The sequence below is a fragment of the Theropithecus gelada genome, chromosome 2 (assembly GCF_003255815.1).
Source record: "Theropithecus gelada isolate Dixy chromosome 2, Tgel_1.0, whole genome shotgun sequence".
In the NCBI taxonomy this organism is placed as follows: domain Eukaryota; kingdom Metazoa; phylum Chordata; class Mammalia; order Primates; family Cercopithecidae; genus Theropithecus; species Theropithecus gelada.
The window spans coordinates 136,314,762-136,330,219 of record NC_037669.1 but is presented as its reverse complement, the minus strand read 5'-3'; the positions used below and the strand labels follow the sequence as shown (position 1 = coordinate 136,330,219).

The following is a 15,458-nucleotide window of genomic DNA, read 5'->3' as shown; positions in this document are numbered from 1 at the left end:
TGAAGAAACCCCTTCTCTGAAACTAAAAATACCAAATTAGCTGGGCATGGTGGCACATGCCTGTAATCCCAGCTACTCAGGAGGCTGAGGCAGGAGAATTGCTTGAACCCAGGAGGCAGAGGTTGAGGTGAGCTGAGATCGTGCCATTGCACTCCAGCCTGGACAACAAGAGTGAAACTCCATCTCAAAAAAAAAAAGAAAAAGAAAAAGAAAAGAAAAAGAAATAGCTGCCTTGGTAGTGACTTTAGAGAAGCTCCATATCATGGAGAAGCATCTCCTAGGAAACCAGCTCCTCCTCAACTATCCCAGCAGTGTAGCCACTCCCTTAGTATAGCTGTCATTTCTTTTTTCTTTTTTGAGAAGGAGACTCACTCTGTCACCAGGCTGGAGAGCAGTGGCGCAATCTCAGCTCACGGCAACCTCCGCCTCCTGGGTTCAAGCAATTCTTCTGCCTCAGCCTCTGGAGTAGCTCGGACTACAGGCGCCCACCACCACGCCCAGTTAATTTTTTTATTTTTAGTAGATATGGGGTTTCATCATGTTGGCCAGGCTGGTCTGGAACTCCTGACCTCAAGTGATCTGCCCACCTCGGCCTCCCAAAGTGCTGCGATTACAGGCGTGAGCCACTGCGCCTAGCCCTGTCATCTCTTTTAATGACGGCTAAGCAATACTGTTTCTGTTGGTACCCTGAATGTCTAGAACACTGCTGTTTCTTGGCTTCTTGAACCACGTAGCCTCTTTATGTCAATGTGTTAGCAGGAGGTGCAGGAATTCTCAGTTCTAGTCTAACTTGGAAGAAATAATTCAGCCAAGAGATGCACAGCAAGGGTTAAGTAGCAGAGTTTATTGAAGGAAGATAAAGTACATTCCTAGAGAGGAGTGAAAAACAGCTCTAGGTTGCTCCAGCTGGAAAAACAGTAGTAGTAACATTTAAGTAAAGAGACAGTACATGGTGAAATAAGAAACCAGCAGCAGGCCGGGTGCGGTGGCTTATACCTGTAATCCCAGCACTTTGGGAGGCCAAGGCAGGTGGATCACTTGAGGTCAGGAGTTCAACACCAGCCTGGCAAACATGGTGAAACCCTGTCTCTACTAAAAATGCAAAAATGTAGCTAGGTGTGATGGTGTGTGCCTGTGGTCCCAGGTACTCGGGAGGCTGATGCAGGAGAATCACTTGAACCCAGCAGGCAGAGTTTGCAGGGAACCAAGATCGCACCACCGCACTCCAGCCTGAGCGACAGAGGCAAGACTCTGTCTCAAAAAAAAAGCCAGCAGCAGCTAGTGCTGGAGGATTCTCTTTATGAGAATATTGCATGATTATTCAGAAAGGGGCGTGAGGGGAATGTTACTCGCAAGATGTTTCAGGAAGTCTCTTTGGGCGTGCACGCTCTGTGGTTGTACATGCCAGTACACATGTCACATGTCTCATTAGCATTTAAAATCTCCACCCAGGGGAGTGTTTTTTACTATTATAATGAGCAAAAGGCTACTCTAGGGTGAATTTTTGGAGGAGTGCACATGCTCATCAGCAGGGAAAGTTTCTACCATGGTATCTCTGGCTTGGGCCTTATACGTACCCTTTAGGAATGCAGGAGACCAACCATAAGGCCAGAAGTAGCCAGTGTAGCCGCTGGATTTTGTTTTTTTGTTGTTTTGTTTTGTTTTGTTTTTGCTGACTGTGAGTGGGCAGTGCTGATTATTAGTGGGCAGCATCTCCAGGATTTTTCTCAGAGGAGCTCCCTTGTCTGCTCATTTCTGGCTATCTGCCTACTTTAACAAATGGTAGCTAGCACATGTAACACTGGACTGGGGACAAACTGTGTCAACAACATGCCCCTTGACAGCACATAGAGTTTAATTACCCAAGGGAGGGTCTTATAGCTCAAAGATGCAGTCCTTACATTGTTGAGGAGCCAAATGATGCTGGAGCAATTCAGAAGAAGATAAAACTCTTGCATAACATTATCTGCCTGCCTCAAGTGCCGTTAATTCTTTTTTTGAGGTGGAGTCTTGCTCCGTCACCCAGGCTGGAGTGCAGTGGCACGATCTCAGCTCATTGCCACCTCCGCCTCCTGGGTTTAAGCAATTCTCTGCCTCAGCCTCCCGAGTAGCTGGGACTACAGGCACCTGCCACCACACCTGGCTAATTTTTGTATTTTTATTAGAGACAGGGTTTTACCATGTTGGCGAGGCTGGTCTCGAACTCCCAGCCTCAAGTGATCTGCCTGCCTCGGCCTCCCAAAGTGCTGGGATTACAGGCATGAGCCACCGTGCCCCGTGCAGTTAATTCTCTAAAAGCAGGTTTGCAAGCGTATTAGGTTGGTGTGAGGTACTGACTGGGATCTCTACTGGACTCCAGGAGTTACCAGATATAGCAGGCATAACAGCAGCACTGTTGGGATCCATGGCTCTAATTTCCTTTGAGTCAAGTTTTAAGAAGATGGTATTTCAGGCAGCAGTATCCCCAGACTTCCCAGTAGTGGGAGAAGTCAAGCTGATTTAGGTTTCACAAGTACCAGCTAAGAGAAGAGGTCTGGGAGTAAGGAGGAGTGGAAAAGTTAGAGTCTACAGAGCAGCAACCATCCTTTCCCTTTCCCGTTCAAATGGGGGAGGAGATTTGACATTAACACTTCCCTTCTCTTTTTACAAGGCTGAGGGTATTACATATCCTGCTATCCTGGGAAATCATGATTGTCTCTCCTGAAATTTGCTAAGCTACTGGACCTGCCAGCATTTCATTTTTCTGAGACAAGAAGAAAGAGGCATGATTTGAGAAGTGAGGCAAGAGAGAGGAAGTGCCTGGATAAGAGCTGACATTCCCATCACTTAGTGGAAGAGTACATGTGTTTCCAGCTAGGCACGTGGCTCATGCCTGTAATCACAGCATTTTGGGAGGCTGAGGTGGGCAGATTGCCTGAGATTAGGAGTTCAAGATCAGCCTGGCCAACATGGCGAAACCCCATCTCTGCTAAAAATAAAAAAATTAGCCAGGTGTGGTGGCACACACCTGTAATCCCAGCTGCTCAGGAGGTTGAGGCAGGAGAATCACTTGAACCGAGGAGATGGAGGTTGCAGTGAGCCGAGATCATGCCACTGCACTCCTGCATAGGTGACAGAGCGAGACTCCACCTCAAGAAAAAAAGAAAAAGTATGCCGAGCGCGGTGGCTCATGCCTGTAATCCCAGCACTTTGGGAGGCCGAGGTGGGTGGATCATGAGGTCAGGAGATCGAGACCATCCTGGCTAACACAGTGAAACCCTGTCTCTACTAAAGAATACAAAAAATTAGCCGGGCGTAGTGGCGAGCACCTATAGTCCCAGCTACTCAGGAGGCTGAGGCAGGAGAATGGAGTGAACCCAGGAGGCGGGGGTTGCAGTGATCCGAGATGGTGCCACTGCACTCCAGTCTGGGCAACAGAGCAAGACTCCATCTCAAAAAAAAAAAAAAGAAAAAAAAAGAAAAAGTATGAATAGAAAATGAAAAACCCCAAAAAAGGAAACGTAAATTAAGAAGAGACTGAAAAGAACCAAAAAATCCAATCCTTTAGAAACAAAGAACCAAATTCATTTGATAGAAAAATATTTTAAAAGCAAGGAAGTCTAGGTACCCAAAGTACCAAAAGAAAAGAAGGCCTAAAGGAAAACAGAGTGGCCATGGATCCTGTTTTTTTAAAGACAAGATTGTAGGGGAAAATCATAGTATCTTTTCCTCACTCATTGCAAGATTCAGACTGACATCCCTCATAAAAGACAGATTAACAAGAGAAAAACCTATAAAAATTTATTTAATATAAATTTTATATGACATAAGAGCCATCAGAAATGAAGACTCAAAAACCCAGGGAAATCTATGTATATTTATGGACGATCATGCAGAGGACAAATGGATACGACCTAATGGTATTAAACTCGGGGGAGCTGGCTGGGCACAGTGGCTCACAGCTGTAATCCCAGGACTTTGGGAGGCAGAGGCAGGTGGATCACCTGAGATTAGGAGTTCGAGACCAGCCTGGCCAACATGGCAAAACCCTGTCTCTACTAAAAATACAAAAATTAGCCGGGTGTGGTGGTACACGCCTGTAATCCCAGTTATTTGGGAGGCTGAGGCAGGAGAATCGCTTGAACCCAGGTGGCAGAGGTTGCAGTAAGCCAAGATCACGCCATTGCACTCCAGCCTGGGTGACAGAGCAATACCCCATCTCGAAAACAAAAATAAATAAACTTGGGGGAGTAAGGCCGATTTGATCAGATTTTTCTTGGCCTCTGGGGATAGAGAAGACTCCCTCTGATATAAGGGTCTTCTGACCTACTTTCAAGAGAGGCAGGCCAGATAATTATTTTATGGCCTGCTTCAGGAAAGAAAGGTGGCAGAAGCTCAGAGAGTGACCTTCCTGCTTCTGCAGTGTTCTCAATTTCCTTCAACTTAAAATACTCAGTATGCCAAGGTGCCACATTCTGGGGTGTCATGTTCTGAGCCCCAACAAGACCAAAAAGTAGTAAATCCTCTATGTAAGAAAGGCAAAGAGTATGGGCTTTGGTCTGATATCCAGCCTAATAGGGACTTTTTACTTTTTCAGATGGCCCTGTTATAACCATCCCAGTGACAAAAGATCTAGCTTTTCTAAAATTACCCAGTTCAGCTTGTGCTTGGGTTATCCAACAAGCTGCTCTATGATACTGACCAGAGACAGGCTGAAAAAGTGAATGCAGGCCCAGAAAAAAGCTGCCAGTCAATGGAAATTCTCCACCCAAGAACCATATGATTTTCACGTGTGAATACTGCCACCGTCTAAGTGGAGAACAAGAATAGACAGCAACAGTGACTGCACATGAGAGGAGACCCCTTGATCTGCATTTCTCATTGCTCATCTTGTTCATAAAATCAGGGTTCCCTACTACATCATCAAGGGAAAGGTTAGATCAAGTCACAGGATGACCTACATCAGTCTCACTTTCATACGGCTTAACTGGAAAGATAGTTGTATGCTGGCTGAGCTGGTAGAGGCCATCAGAACTAACTACAGTGATAACTATGATACAATCTGACATCACTAGAAGACAATGACTTAGGTCCAAATTCTGTAATTCACAATGTCAAGTTGGAAAAGAAAAAGGCTCAAGAGCTTGCCACAAAACTAGTTTAAATATACTCCGTTAACCTCCCTGTAAATAAAAATAAAACATCCCCTTAAAACAAAAAGCTATTGAGGCATAGAAACCAGGAAATAAAAACTAGGATGTGACTTCCTATCCTATCCCAAAGAAAGGTTATGAAATAAAACACATTCACACATAAAATCTTTGGAACATTTGGGACCTCACTGAAAATGAATGTTTAATTTCTAAAGGATGCAGAATCCATTTTCTTATGTTCTAAGAAGGAGTCAGGGTCGGGCGCAGTGGCTCACACCTGTAATCCCAGCACTTTGGGAGGCTGAGGCCGGCGGATCACGAGGTCAAGAGATCGAGACCATCCTGGCCAACATGGCGAAACCCTATCTCTACTAAAAATGTAAAAATTAGCTGGGCGTGGTGGCGTGTGCCTGTAGTCCCAGCTACTCGGGAGGCTGAGGCAGGAGAATTGCTTGAACTTGGGAAGGCAGAGGTTGCAGTGAACCCTGCACTCCAGTCTGGCGACAGGGCAAGACTCCACCTCAAAAAAAAAAAGAGTCGTCAGGCAGCAGCAGCAGTATACTTCTCATTCTGTGCTATTAATTCTAACAGGAGTCAACTATCTGGACTAGATGATAAGTCTGAATTTTCTTGGTATCATAAACCATTAAAAAAAAAAAAACTTGTATAGACTTTGTGGATGTGAGTGCATTACTGCTGGCCTGGCGAAAGAAGCTTACACTGTCGGCCGGGCGCGGTGGCTCACGCCTGTGATCCCAGCACTTTGGGAGGCCGAGACGGGCGGATCACGAGGTCAGGAAATCGAGACCATCCTGGCGAACACGGTGAAACCCCGTCTCTACTAAAAAATACAAAAAACTAGCCGGGCGAGGTGGCGGGCGCCTGTAGTCCCAGCTACTCAGGAGGCTGAGGCAGGAGAATGGCGTGAACCCGGGAGGCGGAGCTTGCAGTGAGCCGAGATCGCACCACTGCACTCCAGCCTGGGCGACAGAGCGAGACTCCGTCTCAAAAAATAAAAAAATAAAAAAGAAGCTTACACTGTCAAGATGATTTTATCAGCAAGTTTTTTAATTGCTATCTCAAATAACAAGAAATTGGGAAGCAGGGCAGTTCAAGTATTGGCTACGTCAAGGACTCAACAATGTCAGGCATCTCAGTTTTTTCTATCCTCTGTGCTGCCATCCTCAGTACATTGTTTTTTTGTTTGTTTTGTTTTTGAAACGGAGTCTCGCTCTGTCACCCAGGCAGGGGTGCAGTGGTGTGATCTGGGCTCACTGCAACCTCTACCTCCCAGGTTGAAGCGATTCTCCTGCCTCAGCCTCCCAAGTACGTGAGATTACAGGTGTGAGCCACCACATCTGGCTAATTTTGTATTTTTAGTAGAGACGGGGGTTTCACCATATTAGCCAGGCTGGTCGTTGGTCTCGAACTCCTGACCTCAAGTGATCCGTCCACCTCAGCCCCCCAAAGTGCTGGGATTACAGGCTTGAGCCACCATGCCCAGCTAGTACATTGTTTTTGTCCTCTGGATTAGCCCCCTCATCTAACAACAGTTAGAAATTAGCCATTCTTTATTACAAGGAATGATCTAAGAGACCCTGCCCCCAAATTCACAAGCAATTAGAAAGCAGTTAGGAGAAAAAAGCTACTTTGCACATAAAGCATAAAGAATTCCTTTATTATAGTGAAAGGTAATAAAACTGGAAAAATAAACATGTATCTTGTTTAAACAAAAATTCAATATGGCAATACAAAAATTAGCCAGCCTTCATGGTGAGCTCCTGTAGTCCCAGGTACTTGGGTGGCTGAGGCAGAAGAATCACTTGAACCCAGGAGGCAGAGGTTGCAGTGAGCCAAGATCACGCCACTGCACTGCAGCCTGGGTGACAAGAGCAAAACTCCGTGTTAAAACAAAAAAATCTGGGCTCGGTAGCTCACGCCTGTAATCCTAGCCCTTTGGGAGGCCGAGGTGGGCAGATCATCTGAGGTCGGGAGTTCGAGACCAGCCTGACCAACATGGAGAAACCCCGTCTCTACTAAAAATACAAAATTAGCTGGGCATGGTGGTGCATGCCTGTAATCCCCGCTACTTGGGAGGCTGAGGCAGGAGAATCACTTGAACCCAGGAAACAGGAGGTTGCAGTGAGCCGAGATCACGCCACTGCACTCCAGCCTGGGCAACAAGAGCGAAACCTCGTGTCAAAACAAAGAAACAAAAAATTCAATATAGCTGCCCAAAATAACTAAAAACAACATAGTGGTGAAGAGTTAAACTTTCTCTTCACACAGTAGCGCTATATATATAAATCATTCAGCCTGGTAACTTCTCATAAAGTATTTCATCTTTCCTAAAATCATATTAATTAATTATAATTTGTTTAAATTAATTCTGACATTATAATAATCTCTTTTTAATATTTAAATACCATTAGACTAACACTTTGATCATTTGGCAAAACTCCCATTTTGAGTCAATGAAAAATGTCCATATATTTACATATTTACTCTTTGGAGAAGGTTACCTCTAGATCTCTTGACTGTTTCACCCTTTTCTACGAAAGTGTATGCGACTTATAAGTTCTTTGAACTTCAGTATTAAGGAGTAGTTGTTCATGTTGTCTTTCCATATTTCATAAGTCCTTCTAAGTTTGTCATAATAACTTTCTTTTTTCAAGTTGAAATCTGATCCTGTTGTTTTTAGAAAACTGTCCTTTTTCCATATTCTCCAGGAATCTTTTAATTTTTCCAAATAACTTTCTTTTTCAGAGTCTTCTTTCCATATTCCTTCTCCTTTTTTTAAGGCTGTTAATTCAGCTTTAAGTAAGTTTCTGTGAACTCTCCAATAGATTTTAGAATCATATTTAAGCCCTTTAACAAGAACAGTTTTGCCAAGACCTCTTCTCAAAATTTCTTCATTCAGATTCACGCTGAAATATCCACCCTTGAATTTAAAAATAATACAAACCAATTATTTAAGATAATTGTTGTTAAACCCATCACATCTTATTTACCTTAAAAATCAGTCATTCAACAATTTTAGTCCTCCAAAGAAAAGGCAAAAATGGTCCCCAAGGCTCCCCCAAAACAGCTCTTGCTAAATCCAAGGATTTTTATTACTAGAAGAGACCCTTTCTCAAAATCAGTTAACTCTTTTATACCATGGAATTCTCCACAGACTCACTGTTCTCCTCACCCAAAGTGGTGAGGAAGCAATAAAGTACGAAAAATGTGTTTTTGGTCTATCGGTGGTTCTATGGAGGGGAGGTGGGATGCACAGGATAGGCAGAGTGACAGCAGGACCAGCAAAAGAAACTAAGAGACGAAGAGAAACTAAACTGAAAGTAGTGGTCAAATGCAAAATGAACTGAATCATCACTGAACTGTTAAATGAGGTTCAGAATTCCAGTGTTTTAGACAGCACTGGCAAGTAAATACACTTTTAAAAGACCTCCCTCAAAATTATTAACATAAAAATAGTTTGGGCCATTGAGTCTTCATCCTACAGGAAATTTCATTCATGGAATACCTCACCTCCTAATGAAACTGGATAAATGGGATTTTTTTTTTTTTCCATTAATTTACTGTATAAAGGAGATCCTGGCGGGGCGCAGTGGCTCATGCCTGTTAATCTCAACACTTTGGGAGGCCGAGGCAGGCGGATCACGAGGTCAGGAGTTCGAGACCAGCCTGGCCAACAAGGTGAAACTCTGCCTCTACTAAAAAAACACAAAAATTAGCCGGGTGTGGTGGCAGGCGCCTGTAATCCCAGCCACTCAGGAGGCTGAGGCAGGAGAATTGCTTGAACGCGGGAGGCGGAGATTGCAGTGAGCCGAGATCGCGCCATTGCACTCCAGCCTGGGTGACAGAGCAAGGCTCCATCTCGGGAAAATAAATAAATAAATAAAAGGAGATCCTGCCTAGATACTTCTACAATCCTTGTGGGATTTTAATCTTAACAAAGGGTTAATAAAATTCTGTTCCTTCAAATTCAGAAATTTTTAGTACATGATAACAGTTATAAAGCAATTATATTTTTCTAAATCTTTCAAATCTTATAAGCTCATTCCCTTGAACCAAACTCAGAATAATTAAAAGTCCACCTCACACATTAGCAAAATTCAAACAGGAGAAGTAAATTATCCCTCTATGTGTATAGCGTAGTTTGGTCAACTAGGAAGCGAGATAAAATAAAGATATGCTTATAAGATGAAATGTAGGCTCAGGAGCCAGGAAGAGTTGGGTTTGGATACAGGCTCTTCTTCTGGGTTACCCTGATCAAGACAATCAGTTTCCCTAAAAGTCTCACCTGAAAGTGGGAATAAAAACAACAACCCTGTAGAGTGGTTTTGAAGATAAGTGACATAATATAAGCATGGCACCTTAGCTCAGTGTCTGGCACATGTTGACCCTCAAAATATACATCATTGCTATCTTTATCATCATCATAATTATCTCCTCTTTTTGGTAATTATACTCTTTAATTTAAAAGCTAATATTTTTGTAAGGCCTTTGGGATGTTTTATACAACTTTGTATTATTAACTTACTTTTTTTTGTTTTTGTTTTTGTTTTTTTTGAAGCGGAGTCTCACTCTGTCACCCAGGCTGGAGTGCAGTGGCACAATCTCGGCTCACTGTAACCTCCGCCTCCAGGGTTCAAGCGATTCTCTTGCCTCAGCCTCCTGAGTAGCTGGGATTCCAGGCACCCAGCACCATGCCTAGCTAATTTTTGTATTTTTAGTAGTGACAGGGTTTCACCAAGTTGGCCAGGGTGGTCTCGAACTCCTCATCTCAAGTGTACTGCCGGCCTCGGCCTCCCAAAGTGCTGGGATTACAGGCATGAGTCACCATGCCCAGCCTTTATTAACTTACTTTTAAACTTACTTTTAAAATATAAGATACTTTAATTAATTAGTTTTAGATAATTCTTATTTTGAAAGTACTGAATATCATCTGGACATGCAAAAATTAAGGAATTTCATTAAGCTTTCTATTAATAATTCAAAAAGCTTTTAAGAATTAAAATGGTCAAAATTCTAATCATCTTATTTTATTTAAAAGAAGGGGTCTGTCTCTGTCACCCAGGTTGAAGTATAGTGGCGCGATCATAGCTCGCTGCAGTCTCGACTGTGTAGGCTGAAGCATTCCTCCCACCTCAGCCTCCTGAGTTGCTGGGATTACAGGCACAAGTGACTGTACCCAGCTCATAATTATAATTTTAAGAGCTGAATATCATAGAAGTGATCAAGGTATGAAAACCTATCTGATGGCCCACCAAAAAAATCTGGAGTAAGACACATCCAGGGATTCGGGACAGTGATTCAGCAACAAAGATGAAACTGTCATTTCCAGTTATACAATGGCTATGGCCAATTATAAAGGTAAGAAAACTCTGAGGCAATATCTTTAAATGACTCATCACTGATCAGAACTAGTACTTAATAATGTTCAACTTTATGGTTTAAAGATTTATACACTTAGACAGACCTATCAACAACATATTGGACCAGACTAAGCAAACCCTCAGGAAACACCCTGGCTGTTTGTAGTTTCCAGCTGACAAGCCTCACTCAACAAGTGGTTTATAGTAACAAGCATGATGTAATATACCCATACATAAACAAACATATAATGATACTTCCTAAATTAGCAATGCCCAGAGTCATTAATAATTTGAAGTTTATGGCCATGGTGGCTCATGCCTATAATGCCAGCACTTTGGGAGGCTGAAGCAGGCGGATCACCTGAGGTCAGGAGTTCGAGAAGCGCCTGGCCAACATGGCGAAACTTCATTCTACTAAAAATACAAAAAATTAGCCAGGCGTGGTGGTGTGCACCTCTAGTCCCAGCTACTCAGGAAGCTGAGGCAGCAGAATTGCTTAAACCTGGGAGGTAGAGGTTGCAGTGAACCAAGATCATGACACTGCACTCCAGCCTGGGCAACAGAGTAAGACTCTGTTTCAAAAAATAATAATAGTAAATAATAGGCCAGGCGCAGTGGCTCACGCCTGTAATCTCAGCACTTTGGGAGGCCGAGGTGGGTGGATCACAAGGTCAAGATATTAAGACCATCCTGGTCAGCATGGTGAAACACCATCTCCACTAAAAATACAAAAATTAGCTGGGCATGGTGGCAGGCCCCTGTAGTCCCAACTACTCGGGAGGCTGAGGCAGGAGAATCACTTGAACCTGGGAGGTGGAGGTTACAGTGAGCCAAGATCATGCCACTGCACTGCAGCCCGGCAACAGAGTGAGACTCCATCTAAAAATAAATAAATAAATAATAATAATAAATAATAATTTGAAGTTTTTCTTTTTTCTTAATTTTATTTTTCTATAATAAACATATATTACATATATAACTAAAATAAAATTTGTATATAAGACACCTAGTTCTCTATGCATAATCACTATCCGTAGCAGTTTAAAAAAGCAAAAAAAAAGTCAGTCCCGTTATATATCCAAAGTTCTAGTTAAATAAGTGTTTACACATAAGCAATAAGAAGAATAAGATATTGCTAGTTGTTTCTTCACACTGCTTACCTTATTCACTAAAAGATAGCAAAAGAGTGCTGAATTCTCCTTTCCAAGAAGTTGGAACCATAGTAATTGGGAAGGTTTTAGCTCTTTTTGTAACCATGCCTTCCCAGTTTCAGTGAGTTCTACTCCAGCCAGCTTAACCAGCAAAGCACCACGTGGCTCCTCTAAAAAGGTGAGGTAGAAAAGAGTTCAGCTTTAACAGCATGTTGTAAAAGCAAATTCCAGTCATTTGGCCTCCAAAACATAAACAAATATATTATGTTTATTTATAAATACCCAGTCTCTCTAAATGTAGACCCATTTATTTCTATATTCAAGTTTTCTTTTAAAACAATACAAGTATACATAACAGAGTAATTTCAAAAACCCATTTCTTTCTTTTCTTTTTTTTTTTTTTCTTTTTTTTTTCTTGAAACAGGCTCTCACTCTGTCACCCAGGTTGGAGTAAGGTGGCGCAATCTTGGTTCACTGCAATCTCTGCCTCCCAGGTTCAAGTGATTCTCGTGCCTCAGCCTCCTGAGTAGCTGGGATTACAGGCATGCACCATCATGCCCAGCTGATTGTTGCATTTTTAGTAGAGACAGGGTCTCGTTATGTTGGCCAAGCTGGTCTCAAAACCCGTGGCTTCAAGTGATCCACCCACCTCGGCCTCCCAAAGTGCTGGGATTACAGGCATGAGCCATCGCACCCAGCCTTCAAAAATCCATTTCAGTAAGCTTCAGAACAGGAAGTGAGATTTAACTAATTTAACCTTCTTTTTTCAACCTCCCATGCTTATTTTTACATATACACACATAAAGCTATAGACCTTCAGTTTAATAATATGGGCTATTACCACCAAAAGAACCACAGAAACTGCTTTTTCACTTATTGAAGATGTCGTCCCTTCTCAACAAATACTGATCTACATCAACACTGTTATGCTTATACATTTTGCAAAACTGACTTCTAGACAGGATTTTATCAATTGATATTCTAAGAAGCATAATATGAAGAAGACCTATTTACCCAAATCCTTGATAGAATTTTAACCAATGTGACTTTAATAACAAGATTTTACTTTAGAAAAAGTTTATAACTTTCCAAAAATGGATAACAGCTGACAAAAAAAAACTTAGTGTCTTAAAAAAAATTATACATTTAACATACATTAAGCTCTTACATAATGGTTGAAAATATAAAGTTAAATCCATCTATTCTCCAGGAAAGAAGTAATACTTCAGTTCAAGAAGATAGCCTAGAACACTGTTATAGTATTTGACCAAAAAAAAAAAAAAGTGTTTAGGATACAGGCTTCTTTTTTTTTTTTTTTTTTTTTTTTGAGACGGAGTCTTGCTCTGTCACCCAGGCTGGAGTGCAGTGGCCGGATCTCAGCTCACTGCAAGCTCCGCCTCCCGGGTTCACGCCATTCTCCTGCCTCAGCCTCCGGAGTAGCTGGGACTACAGGCGCCCGCCACCTCGCCCGGCTAGTTTTTTGTATTTTTTAGTAGAGACGGGGTTTCACCGTGTTAGCCAGGATGGTCTCGATCTCCTGACCTCGTGATCCGCCCGTCTCGGCCTCCCAAAGTGCTGGGATTACAGGCTTGAGCCACCGCGCCCGGCCAGGATACAGGCTTCTTAAAACGTGTCCTAGAATTTTAGTTTGAGAAGCATCAAAAGGTATAAGCAATTGCACTCCTGCACTCCAGCCTAGGCGACAGGGCAAGAACTTATCTCAAAATAAAGAAGGCCAGGTGCAGTGCCTCACGCCTATAATCCCAGCCCTTTGGGAGGCCGAGGAGGGCGGATCACCTGAGGTCAGGAGTTCAAGATCAGTCTGGCCAACATGGTAAAACCCCATCTCTACTAAAAATACAAAATTTAAGGCCAGGCGTGGTGGTTCACACCTGTAATCCCAGCACTTTGTGAGGCTGAGGCAGGTGGATCACCTGAGGTTAGGAATTCAAGACCAGCCTGACCAACATGGTGAAACCCCGTCTCTACTAAAAATACAAAATTAGCCAGGCATGGTGGCACAAGCCTGTAATTACAGCTGCTTTGGAGGCTGAGGCAGGAGAATTGCTTGAACTTGGGAGGCAAAGTTTGCAGTGAGTCGAGATCATGCCATTGCACTCCAGCCTGGGCAACAAAAGCGAACCTCCCTCTCAAAAACAAACAGACAAAAAAACACAAAAATTAGCTGGGCATGGTGGTGCGTGCCTGTAATCCCAGCTACTCAGGAGGCTGAGGCACGAGAATCACTTGAATCTAGGAGGCAGAGGCTGAAGTGAGCCGAGATTGCGCCACTGCACTCCAGCCTGGGCGATAGAGTGAGACTGTCTCAAAAAAAAAAAAAAAAAAAAAGAAGAAGAAGAAGAAGAAGAAATAAGGTATTTGTAGAATGATCATACTTTTACAAAAACTTTGTGTTACAATAAGTAAATACACAAATTAGATTAAGGTAGTACATACAACAAAGATTAAATGATATCAAATCTTAGTACATAATGAGTTACAGAAAGCCTGAAAATTCTGAGGTCTCTCTCCAACCCTTTAATGTTGCCAACACCATCAATCCTCTTGCAGTAAGACATCCTGATAGCGGCAGGAGACAGTCAAATTCCCAGGCAGATAGGGGCAGGTGCCCAGTGAAACCTGACCTTCAAACCAAATACAGTTTAAAGCCTGAAAAACGAGCTACAAGTCTCAGATAAATCCATGGACTGGATAGACAACCTCTTTTCTTGTTTGGTGCGCTTTCCTGTGATTGATCCCCACCCTTCACCTATTTTACATATAGCTACCCTTCCCTAATTGGTTTTTGCACTGTCATGCTCATCTTTTAGTGGTGCCCTTTTTTTTAGCCTTTTTTGCATACTCGCAAACCAATTAGCATGCACTCACCCATTCTGAGCCTAAAAAGCCCCAAACTCAGCCACACTTTGAGACTGCCTGTCTTCGGGCAGGGGACTACCTGACTTCAGGTGCTGGGGGTGGGGTTACACAACTCAAGCACCCTCTCTGCTGACAGTTGTTTTGTTCACTCAACAAAACTTTGCCTTGCTCACCCACCAGCGGTCAGCTAACCTCATTCTTGGATGTGGGACAAGAATCATGACCCACTAAATGGCAAGTGCAAATGAGCATAGGGTCCAGACCAGGGTGCAAGCCAAGTGCAGCCCACCGGGCCAAGGGGGCAGAATACCTCCTGTGGCAAGCCCAGGGCCAAGCAAGGTCCAGGCAGGGGCATCACCAGCTGTGGGGGTCTCTGGCGAAGCAGAGCCAAAAAATCCTGTGTCAACCCCATAGTCTTTGAGACCAAAGCTTTTGGGACCAAAACCTTGAAGTGGATGGTCCGTTAATCTAATAAAACACTATCAACCTAAGTATTAATATCCTAATTATTTACTTGACAAAGGTCATTCCATTCCTTTAAATTAGCAAATTCCCCATTGAGTATTTAAAATGTGATCAATAAGAATTTAAAAATAAATCTTCCAGAAAAAAATTACTTTTTTGAAAAAGCAAATGTTACTTTTATTTTTTATTTTTTTGAGATGCAGTTTCTTTGTCACCCAGGAAGGAGTGCAGTGGTGCAATCTGGCTCACTACAACCTCTGCCTCAAGTGATTCTCCTGCCTCAGCTTCCTGAGTAGCTGGAATTACCAGCGCATGCCACCACACCCCCACCACCACCCCCAGCTAATTTTGTATTTTTAGTAGAAAGGCAGTTTTACCGTATTTGCCAGACTGGCCTTGAACTCCTGACCTCAAGTTATCTGCCCACCTCAGCCTCCCAAAGTGCTGGG

General features: G+C 43.0%; 1 protein-coding gene across 2 annotated transcripts in view; it reads right to left on the bottom strand.

Moving 5' to 3' along the window:
- Window positions 1-6,789: 6,789 nt before the first annotated feature.
- C2H3orf33 (chromosome 2 C3orf33 homolog) overlaps window positions 6,790-15,458 on the bottom strand; it is a 39,734-nt gene continuing 31,065 nt past the window's right edge. The window contains exons 4-5 of one of the 2 annotated variants that reach the window (XM_025376709.1): window positions 11,674-11,834; window positions 6,790-8,073 (exon numbers count right to left, since the gene is read on the bottom strand). In XM_025376709.1, the coding sequence (XP_025232494.1) occupies window positions 7,675-8,073; window positions 11,674-11,834 (560 nt within the window). In that variant the 3' untranslated portion in view covers window positions 6,790-7,674. The remainder of the gene's footprint in view (window positions 8,074-11,673; window positions 11,835-15,458) is intronic. The other variant, XM_025376710.1, reaches the window with a different exon arrangement.